The 11,980-nt window shown below is 38.7% G+C and overlaps 1 protein-coding gene across 6 annotated transcripts in view; it reads right to left on the reverse strand.

The window, feature by feature from the left end:
• The window catches only part of OSBPL6 (oxysterol binding protein like 6), a 76,840-nt gene that overhangs the window by 30,104 nt on the left and 34,756 nt on the right, over positions 1-11,980 (reverse strand). For all 6 annotated transcript variants that reach the window (XM_026853013.1, XM_026853017.1, XM_026853018.1 and 3 more), the window contains exons 3-4: positions 8,651-8,746; positions 5,403-5,525 (exon numbers count right to left, since the gene is read on the reverse strand). In XM_026853013.1, coding sequence (XP_026708814.1) covers positions 5,403-5,525; positions 8,651-8,746 — 219 coding nt within the window. The remainder of the gene's footprint in view (positions 1-5,402; positions 5,526-8,650; positions 8,747-11,980) is intronic.

Here is an 11,980-nt window from a genome sequence, read left to right on the forward strand (position 1 = left end):
TTTCTCACCCTGTGTGAGATATTGGTACCATCTGTTGTGTGACTGACATACTTTCCAGAACCATCTTCAGGAGATATTTTCTTCCATCTAACTACTGACCCTGCTCATAGTGTTGACTTAACAGGTTCACATCATGAAAACATTGTTCTTCCCTTCCATGTTGGACAGCTTAGAGAGTGTAGGATAATCACAAAATCGTCTAGGTTGGAAAAGACCTTGAAGATCATCCAGTCCAACCATTTACCTAACATTGACAGTTCCAAACACTGACAGGTCCAAAAATAATATTTTGCTGTGTTCTAGATTTTCAACATAGATTAGTGCTTTAGGTTAGACTCTAAAAATAAGAATTAGTTTCTATTAATTAGCATGTTTTGAAAGTTCATGGTGGTAAACCTAATTAGTGAATCTCATTTAAAGTCTAGGTTTCCTGCTAGGCTGTATCTTTATTCTGTGTGCCAAAGTCTATGCTAACTTGTCCTTAATGAAACTTGAGTGATTTGGTACACACAAGTTAGGGCAACTTTAATTGCAGGAAAAACAAGTTGTGAATAGGGGATTCTGCTCTCAGCTGTAAGAGCAACTCAGCAAAATAAAGATGTAGCAGTGGCACAAATGAGCATTGTCAGGTTAGCCTAGTCCTGGTAACTGTGTCAGTGAAGATATAGTGGCTCATGCCATATCAATGACTAACATCCAAAACATAAGCCCTCCCATGACCTGGGTATGTTGCTGAGAATGCTGTAATGTTTGCACTTATACTAATAACTGTCTTAACTAGGTTACAGCTAGAAAAGGCATAATCAGCACAAATTGCAATCGCATCTTTATCTCACTGAGTAGGAGCTCTGCCATGAGGCACAAAGTTTTGGATGGTAGAACAGTGTGTCACAGCCTGCATTTTTTTTCCCAGCTGGAGATCAAGGAGACTACAAGAACATGCATATGTGTGTCTTCCTTTTAGGATGTAGATCTTCCACTAGGGAAAATTTTCAGTTTCTGGATAAGGAAGATAGTTGGTTAATTTGAAATGTGACCAGCTTCTGTGGGAAGAAAACCAGGAGGAAAATGAAGAAACATACATAACTCTTGTCCTACAGTATCTTTATTATAGAGTTTATTGAGTTGACAGGAAAACTGAAAAAATACCCTTCATTATTGAGGTTTGTTAAGTTAAACCTAAAACATAATGTTGAAAAAAAGAGCAGATGCAATTTAAACTATGTACAATAATTCATCTGCAAAAGAAAAGGATTACTGTAGCAATTAAGGAATATTCGTGGGTTGGAAAGACGATAACCACAGTATTGAATATTTTTCTTGTTTTTTTGAACAACAATTATCTTCTAAGAAAAAAAAAAAAAACAGATTCTCTTTTTTTCAACATTATGTTTTAGGTTTAACTTAACAAACCTCAATAATGAAGGGTATTTTTTCAGTTTTCCTGTCAACTCAATAAACTCTATAATAAAGATACTGTAGGACAAGAGTTATGTATGTTTCTTCATTTTCCTCCTGGTTTTCTTCCCACAGAAGCTGGTCACATTTCAAATTAACCAACTATCTTCCTTATCCAGAAACTGAAAATTTTCCCTAGTGGAAGATCTACATCCTAAAAGGAAGACACACATATGCATGTTCTTGTAGTCTCCTTGATCTCCAGCTGGGAAAAAAAATGCAGGCTGTGACACACTGTTCTACCATCCAAAACTTTGTGCCTCATGGCAGAGCTCCTACTCAGTGAGATAAAGATGCGATTGCAATTTGTGCTGATTATGCCTTTTCTAGCTGTAACCTAGTTAAGACAGTTATTAGTATAAGTGCAAACATTACAGCATTTTCAGCAACATACCCAGGTCATGGGAGGGCTTATGTTTTGGATGTTAGTCATTGATATGGCATGAGCCACTATATCTTCACTGACACAGTTACCAGGACTAGGCTAACCTGACAATGCTCATTTGTGCCACTGCTACATCTTTATTTTGCTGAGTTGCTCTTACAGCTGAGAGCAGAATCCCCTATTCACAACTTGTTTTTCCTGCAATTAAAGTTGCCCTAACTTGTGTGTACCAAATCACTCAAGTTTCATTAAGGACAAGTTAGCATAGACTTTGGCACACAGAATAAAGATACAGCCTAGCAGGAAACCTAGACTTTAAATGAGATTCACTAATTAGGTTTACCACCATGAACTTTCAAAACATGCTAATTAATAGAAACTAATTCGTATTTTTAGAGTCTAACCTAAAGCACTAATCTATGTTGAAAATCTAGAACACAGCAAAATATTATTTTTGGACCTGTCAGTGTTTGGAACTGTCAATGTTAGGTAAATGGTTGGACTGGATGATCTTCAAGGTCTTTTCCAACCTAGACGATTTTGTGATTATCCTACACTCTCTAAGCTGTCCAACATGGAAGGGAAGAACAATGTTTTCATGATGTGAACCTGTTAAGTCAACACTATGAGCAGGGTCAGTAGTTAGATGGAAGAAAATATCTCCTGAAGATGGTTCTGGAAAGTATGTCAGTCACACAACAGATGGTACCAATATCTCACACAGGGTGAGAAAACAGTGCTTTCCTGGAGACATAACTTCTTGAATAAGATGTCAAAACAACAGGATGGTTTTGGTCCTGTTGTTTTTTAACTAGGTATGGTCATTAATAGACTTCACAAGCACATGATATTAATTTCATATGGCTCTGTCTCTCTAAGTTCCATACCTCTCCAGCCTGTCCAGGTCCCTCTGGATGGCACATCCCTTCCCTCCAGCCTGTCGACTGCACCACGCAGCTTAGTATCATGAGCAAACTTGTCGAGGGTGCACTCAATCCTACTAACCATGTCACCAAAGGAGTGAAACAGCACCAGTCCCAACACCGACCCCTGAGGAACGTCACTCATCACTTGGACACTGAGCCATTGACCACAACTCCTGGAGTGCAATCATCCAGCCAATTCCTTATCCGCTGAGTGATCCATTCATCAAATCCATGTCTCTCCAATTTAGAGACAAGGATGTCATGTGGAAAACAGTGTCAAATGCTTTGCACAAATCCAGGTAGATGATGTCAGTTGCTCTACCCTTATTCACCAGTGCTGTAACCCCATCACAGAAAGCCACTAAACTTGTTAGGCATGATTTAACCTTAGTGAAGCCATGTTGGCTGTCAACAGTCACAACCTTAGTATCCATGTGTCCTAGCATAGTTTCCTGAAGGATATGCTCCATGATCTTGCTGGGCAGAGAGATGAGACTGACTGGCCTGTAGTTCCCCAAGTCTTTTTTTCCATTTTTAAAAATGTGGGTTATATTTCCCCTTTTCCAGTCAGTGGGAACTTCACCAGATTGCCATGACTTCTCAAATATGATACATAGTGCCTTAACTACTTCATCCACCAGTTCCCTCAGGACCCATGGATGCATCTCATCAGGTCCTATGGACTTGTGCACCTTCAGGTTCCTTAGATGGTCTCTAACATGATCTTCTACAGTGGGTGGTTGTTTATCCTCCCAGTCCCCTCCTTGGCCTTCTGCACCTTGGGCAGTGTGGCTGGAGCACTTGCCAGTGAAGACTGAGGCAAAAAAGGTGTTGAGTACCGCAGCCTTCTCTGTATCTCAGGTAACTATGTCTCCCATTTCCTTCTGGAGAGGGTCCACATTTTCCCTAGTCTTCAATTTAGCACCAATGTACCTACAGAAGCTTTTCTTGTTGCCCTTGACATCCCTGGCCAGAGTTAATTCTATCAGGGCTTTGGCCAACCTGATGCCTGGCTGCTTGGACAGTTTCTCTCTATTCCTCCCAGGCTATCTGCTCCACACTCTGTAGGCTGATTCTTTGTGTTTGAGCTTATCCAGGATTAAACTCTTCATCCATGCAGGACTCTTAATGTTCCTACCTGACTCCCTCTTTGTCAGGATGCATCACTCCTGAGCTTGGTGGAGGTGATTCTTGAATATTAACCACCTTTCTTGGGCCCCTCTTCCCTCCAGACCTTTATCCCCTGGTACTCTGCCAAGCAGATCCCTGAAGAGGCCAAAGTTGGCTCTCCTGAAGTCCAGGGTAGCGAGCTTGCTGCGCACCCTCTTCACTGCCCTAAGGATCCTGAGCTCCACCATTTCACAGTCACTGCAGCCAAGGCTGCTGCTGAGCTTCACACCCCCCACCAGCCCCTCCTTGGTGAGAACAAGGTCCAGCACACCACCTCTCCTCATTGGCTTCTCTGTCACTTGGAGAAGGAAGTTATCATCAATGCATTCCATGAACCTCCTGGATTGCTCATGCCCTGCTGTCTTGCCCCTCCAACAGATACTGGGGTGGCTGAAGCCCCCCATGAAGACCAGGGCTTGTGAATGTGAGGCTGCTTCTATCTGTCTATAGACGGCTTCATCAGCTCAATCTTCCTGGTCCGGTGGCCATAGTAGACCCCCACTATAACATTCAGAAAGTATAAAGAAATTAGAAAAGTGTAATTTATACTAGTATTGACTGCATTTGGATTCAGAACCAAGTTCCACAGTGTTTAGCAAAAAAACATTGTTAATGCTTTCCCAGAAGAAATGCCATATATAACAAATGGTTTCCTATCCTTTGCAGTAAAACACATTCTGTCCTAGAAAATTATTCTGCTTCAAGTACCCTCAGCTACAAAAAGGTGAGTGTCAATACCACACATCCTATTACTACAAAGGGGGAAAAAAATGTAATTATTATGGTATAAAATACAGACAAATGAGTTTATGAACACCAGGTTTAGGGCTAACAAAAGGTAGAATTATGCATGGAGAAATGTCTCCAAATTAACTAACTAGAAACAGATTTGGGGTCGAGTTTTGGGGTGTTTTGTTTTGTTTTTTTTAAATTTAGACATCTAATGGCAAAAATGAGTCCTACTGCATGTCCACACAGAAGACTGCAATCAAGAAGACAAACAAAATTCAGGGAAAAAGCCAAGCAATTCTGCCTAGTCAGCATGCCTGAAGGGGAATGCTCTCCCATACAAACACCTTGGGTCCATGCAAAAGCTCCTCTGCTGTCATGAAGTCCTGTGTACTTCAATGCAAACTCAGTGCAGTCAAGACAGTACATGGCTACATTTTGCTATAATATAGTAGAAAGAATAAAAGGAATATTGATTAAACATCTTAAACCACGAGGCATCTGCTGCATTATTTACAACTTCCACTTGGATTTTGAATACAACATTAGGCAGTAGGCACTGCAATTTGGAAGCCATGAGCTGGTATGCAAACTAATTCTTTACATAATTTGAAGAAAAAGTCATACACCAAAATCCTGGCCATTTATTTGACATGTTAATTTCCTCTAGACAAAAAAAATCCCAACTAATAAAATGAGATAATGATCTTTTGAGTGTTTTATGAGGCATTTACCTTGTGCCAACCTTTTAAAGGCCATTTTCTCTTTTTCAGCATGAAACCTTCATGTTTGTCTGGCTTCTGGACATTGGTCTGGCCTATTTTCAGACCCTCTATGATTTCCCAGCTGTCAGGTTCCTGGTAAAAGTATGAAGACACACTGATTAATTAACTGTGCACACACATGAATAATTGCATTTATATGTAGCAAAAATTTTCCAGTGCAAGACAAAGAGTAAAGGAGGGCAAGGCTTTTAAACCAGCCTATTTAGGTACCAAACTACATGGTAACCGTATTATGTCTGACTGCATCTCATTCAAAACTACTGAATATTAATATTTTTTTGAAGTTTAACCTTTACCAGGGAACTAAAATGAAGTTGAAGCTTTTAAAAAAGTCTGACACTGTAACTGAACGACAATCTCAGAGTGGGTGTGGACATGCTGTTCACAAGGACTGCATCCCAAAGAAATAAATACATCCAAATATATGAAAACAGGATTAAATTGTGGCTGAGCTAAGTATATGAAAGGTCAGACCTACTACTGGAGGTAACGGTGTTAAAATGCAGGTGGCTCTGAGCACCTGTTAACTCTACCCAGAAGGCGCCTCACAAATTAGCACTGCACTATAAGACTGAAGAGATTTTGCATGTGGGGTATGGGCAGAACCCGCATGTTAAAATGTACCTTTACTCAGCGTATTCCTTCTCTAAAAAAAGATGGGATTGTGAGATGAAATGAGGAGAAATCCATACTGTTAAATCTATGGACATATATTAACAGTGCCCTTTGTGGTATTCCCTGATCATAAAATGTTGTAAATTTTCTGATCTTTGAAGTACAAGCTATATTGATGTTGGATACTCTCATTTTTCCTTAAAATCAGATAAACAAGCAAAAGAGGTTGGTTTGTTGTTGGTTTTGAATGTAGCCAACTTTTGTCTTCAAAAGCATTTTACGACAGTCTCACAGGCTAATTGCACCTTTAGAAATCTGCAAAAGGAAATTAATCTCTTTTTTTTAAGTTTCTTGCATTCATTCTCACTGTATTAAGAGAAATATATAGGAAAGGTAACTAATTTTCTATCTACAGAAGAAAACAGGAATAACATTTCAGATACAACTAGCTGCACGCCTTTCAGGGAGCCAGTTAACGCATATTTCTTGTACATACCACTTCTTATGCATGACAACTTGTATGACTCAAACCAGAATTATACCATAGTGAACAGCTAAAGAACAATATTTTTAAGGAGAAAAAAGTCATGCTTTTATTTCTGTTCTCTTGCTACTACTGTAATCAACAAAATTCTGTACCAATTTAAAAATCTACTGCCTGCTCGTTGAGATTTTCTCAGCTGATCTGTCACAACTCCCAGAGATGTTATGAAAAGTTATCGAGAGAAATGGATGTCATACAGCATCAAACATTTAAAGGAGGAAAAAAAATTCATCTCCCCCATTTCCCACAAAACTGTTCAAAGCCAAGCACTGCCAGTCTTTTGTAACACCTTCAAGTTGATTACAAAGCCATGATAATGTTGTTGCTATTCTAAAAATATTATTTCAAAAGTAAGAGCAAATTTCAAATCTACAGTTTTCAATAGTTATTCTGAGAAGGATGAAAAGCTCTATCCCAAATAATACATACTGTAGTAAATTCTAATAGAAATGTTTACTCAGTTTAGTTTTCTCTTCAAAACTACATACTAGAACTATCCCACTGCCTGTAAATGCCATGCTCAAAAAACACATTTTCTACTTCCCTGTGTTTTGCTTGGATATTCTGTTTCCACTATTGTAGAGGGAAGCACATATGCATTATTTTTTCCCTACAAAGAAGCACTTGGCACTTGAGGGGGGCAAATTAAACTATGAGTCCCCTGGGGCGAGCAGAGAATCTCTCTCCACAACTCTGCCAACTGATTCTTCATCATATTGATTTCTCCTTTAGAAGATCAGCTGCAGGCATAAGTCTTTTATCTACTAGATAACATCAGTATTGATTACTTCTAAACTAGAAATCACACAATATCATATAGCTCTTCATTTAAAGAAAAGGCCTGATACAGAAGGACAAAATGAGCAATTATTCAGTGCAAGGTGGATACCTGTCTTCAGCTGCACCAGTGCTACAAGCTGTTCTTAAAATCATTCTAACAGTCTTAACTATGCTGAATCCCACGGGTTTGGTGTGATGAGATACGCCCAATACAAAGGACATAATGCAGGAGCAGCCAGAAAGAGATGAAAACCAGAGTGAAAGTGATATGCTTGAAGGGCTGTCATCCAGTGACGATTCTCAAGTACAGCATTAGTTCTTGAGGACTTCTGTGATTCCCTACATACTACACGAGAAACAGCTCTGCACAAAGCAGCAGGACCAGGGTAACACAAGCACAACTTACAGTCCCTGGGTCTGCATATGCCCTAGGTATTAGGAGTGAGTGAGCCACTACCAACAACTTTCTGAACCTGTTCTTTTTGTCTGCAAAGTATCTCTTTTCAGATAAAGCAGGATGAACCATTTCATTTTCCCTCGATGAACAGAATGTTTCCTTTTAAATTTGTTTTATTAGTTCTGTTTCAGAACTTGCATTTAATTTCAGATTTGTCTTTTCCACCAAATATTCCATCACAGCATCCTCACCTTTTCAGTAATAATCTTACTTTTTCATATGAAGTATCTTAAAATGAAACCTTCTTTATGCAGAATTAGATTTACTTGGAATCACTTATTCTAAAACTGAGGAATTCAGCCAGGAAGAAGTTGATTCTATCCATTTCTCTGCCTCAGGAAAGAAGGTCTCAGCAAGAGATTTTAAATTTCAAATTTAAGAAACTACTCACAAGGAATGTCATTAGGATATATCTTTTAAATTAGTATAATTATTGATTAGCAGCACTTTTGGACTTGGATGTGATTTGCTCTACCTTAACAAGAGGATTGGCCTAGATCATTTCTCAAAGTCCCTTCTAGCCCTATGATCCGAGATTGTAAAATTTGCTCCTGGGGGCCATCCACACACAAAACCCCCCAAAACAAACCATCACCACCACAATTCAAATCCTTAATTTTGTTAATATAACATCTACTAAAGATTACTGGCCCCTCTGACATCTCATTTGGGGAACAGGAAGCTCCAGAGCAGACTCACAATATACTCAATGATAGAATCATACAAAACAATACCTCAAAGCTGTTAGTCAAACTACTTTGTAACTACAGAACCTGGATTACAGCCCATGCTTTGGCTTACCTTGGATAGAGAGATAGGGTCACTTTCAAGGAACTGCTTGCTTAAAGAAGGGTCTGTGCTTCCCGAAGAAGCCTTCCGCTCCAAAATATGAACACTCTTAAAAAAGAAAAACAAACAAACAAACCCATCCCACACAAGTAATTAAAGAGAACAACTTATCATGCAGTGTTACTTTTTATAATACAAATTAAGTTATGAATGACCGATCATTACACTCCTTACATAAAGTATCAGCATTATGGCTGATATACCACATACTACCCATGTATAACATAACTGCACAAATAGTTTTTCTTCTGAGACAACACACCTCTCTTTCCTTCCAGGAATAGAGTTAATTTTCTAACGAAGTTGGGAGTAGGCACAGCCATGACAGTGACCCAAACTAGCCAAGAGGATATTCCACACCATATGACTCTTATGCTCAGTATATAATGGGGGGAGCTGGCTGAGGGGAGGAATGAATGCAGCTCTGGAATGGGCTGAGCACTGGATTCCAGGTGGCGAGCAATTGCACTGTGCATCATTCACTTTATACATTTTTTTTTATTAGTATTGTTATTATTTCTTCTCTTCCTGTGTTGTCCTATTATACTGTCCTTATCTCAACCCCTGAGGATTTGACTTTTTCTTTCATTTCTCCTCACCAACCCACCATGGGGATTGGGCAAAGGAGGCAGCAAGTAGCTGCATGCTGCTTAGTTGCTGGCAGGGCTTAAGTCACAACACTCTCTTTCTATTATTGTTTGTTAAACTAAATTGTTCAGTCTAGAAACCACTGGGAACTAAAAAAAAAGCCAGGAAAGAAGTAATGCAGTTTTTAGCTACAGAGGTGCAAAGAGTTCCCAGGAAGACAAGACCTATTACGTTTTCTGCTAAGATACAAGTCAGTGAGTATACTTACCATACAGTCAGCACTGTCCTACATTCACTTCCAAAGCAAACCATCGCACATAAGATATTACTGCCTCTAACATACTCATTATCACACCTTAGCATTTTCTTATTGACTTCTCAACTCAGGTGAAGTGACTCATTATGTGAGTGCTTTCAAAAGCCGGCTGAATATGAGCCAGCAGTGTGCCCAGGTGGCCAAGAAGGCCAATGGCATCCTGGCTTGTGTCAGGATTAGTGTGGCCAGCAGGGACAGGGAAGGGATCCTACCCCTCTACAGCTGACCATATTATAAAAATTTGTATCTTCAAAGCATGGTTCAAAACTGAAATACATAATGTCACCACTAGCCTTGAAAGAAACTGCTATTCTTAAAAGAAATCTAAAAAATGTCTTTCCATTTTCCAGAAACATTTCACTAATAATTTGTAAAAGACAAAGCATTTTTTCTACAGGAGAAAATAACCACATTCTGCCTGCTTGGATTTGCATTTTGTTCTCTGCTGAAATTTTGCTACTTCTCATTCTTTGGTAAGAATTCTACCACAACAGGTCAGTAGTATCTCTCTGGCATGAAGCAAAACTATTGCATTTCCAGAACACGTAACATAATGACAAACCTGTAATTGCAGTTACTCTCTGAGAAGGGTAAGTTTTTCTCAAATGAAAATGACAATTAAATTTTGTTCACAATTGAGCTTCTTTACATTCACTGAAGAAGAAATTACTCAGGTACAAGTGACAGCAGAAGCAATCAGAGAATATAATACATGCAAAAAGCAGAGTAAATATTATTGTTTATACAGATACCTAAGTACATATGGACCATAACGAAACAAAATTAAAATGATCACAGCTATTTATATAAATGCAGAGATAACACAGACCACATCTAGCTGCAGAGCAACACAAAGACCTTCCTTGTTCTCTTTCAGTTTGCCACTGTGAATGGGAATAGGAAAATATGGGAATTGTCTCTGTCATCAGTGGAGATTAATAAACATCCCTGCCACTATGCAACAACAATCAGCTTTTATTTTCAGTTATTTCAATTTCACTTGAAGAATGTGGAAAAGCAGCAGTATTATGTTACCTGCCACACTCCCCAGGGCCAACCAGCAAGAGCTTTGTCATCTATGCTTTGAAATCTTCTGCTTTACTGAAGGCCAATCTTATTCCTTCGCCCAATGTCTATTACTAGCCAATGAGAAAAACATCTGTCTTTATGTATCACAAGTTCCTACATTACCTGACAAATAATTTAATACACATGTTTGAGCTGAGCACCACAAAGTTACTAATGATAAACTATAGTAAAGTTTTCTCATTGAATAGATGAAACGCTGCTTATGCACACAGTATCACATTTAAACAATATTAAAAAAAAAAAAAAAAAAAAAATGATTTGGTCCTGTGTTTATTAATGTTTTTACAATATCTTTCTATATATCTCACCAGCTTCATTTCTCAGTTAAGAGTTCAGTGACACATTCACCTTGTCCACCAGAACAAACACTAGCACATGGAGCATCTGGTCTCCATCAGGCCAAAGGCTGAAGACCCGAACATCTTTTAACTGAATGAGACTTCCCATTAAAAGAAAAGACATTCAACTGTTTTCAAAGGGAAGGCAAGTTAAGAAAAGAGGTACTAGGTAAGTAGAGATAGGAAATCTAGTGAAGGACAAGTCTGGCATTCATGCCTCCCTTTGTGCTTTGCTGCTTAATTACTTAATGAAATTTAATTATGTTTAACGCAATGAGTTCTCTCTAATTTATGACTTATTCACTTTCAAGACAAAGACAAGGTAGTGAGGAATTAATCACTCACACTGGACTCAAACCCTCTTTAGTTCAGAAATGTGCACAACATGCGGCTAACAGTTAATTAACAAAAAAGAATTGTGGGTCATTTTGTTTGTTTACAGCATTCAGTGGTCTTAAACACCCATAACCATGGAGCCTAGACATACAGTGTTCTACAACTGTAGGTTAAAACGGAGATTTTCTCTCTGGGTTGTTTGTGTTGGTTTATGTGATCCAAAGGACTAACTAGTGCATCTTTTCTTACCTGCTATTCACTGGCATTATTTGCAACCTAGCTACCCCTGCACAAACTTGTTTTCTTATTTTAATTCTGTTTAGCATGAAATCCAATGCCTAATCACCTTCTCAAAACTATAAGCATAGTATGGTCCTATTCTCATCTGGGCTATCCAACAAAGGAACTTAACAGTACTTTATGAATAGCACATCTAGTTTGGTTTTTTTCCTTCTTCTTCTTGTAGCACATGCTTGTCTTGTACAGAAAGAGCATTTTCTTTTTGCAACATTTTTACTGAAAGATAAGTATATCTAAGCAGCAGTTCTGTAGCATATTAATAACATATGGGTATGTATGACTACTTCTTCCCCGGGATACGTAAAATAAATGTTT

The sequence above is a fragment of the Athene cunicularia genome (genome assembly GCF_003259725.1).
Source record: "Athene cunicularia isolate RWA chromosome 7 unlocalized genomic scaffold, athCun1 chr7_part1, whole genome shotgun sequence".
Lineage (NCBI taxonomy): Eukaryota > Metazoa > Chordata > Aves > Strigiformes > Strigidae > Athene > Athene cunicularia.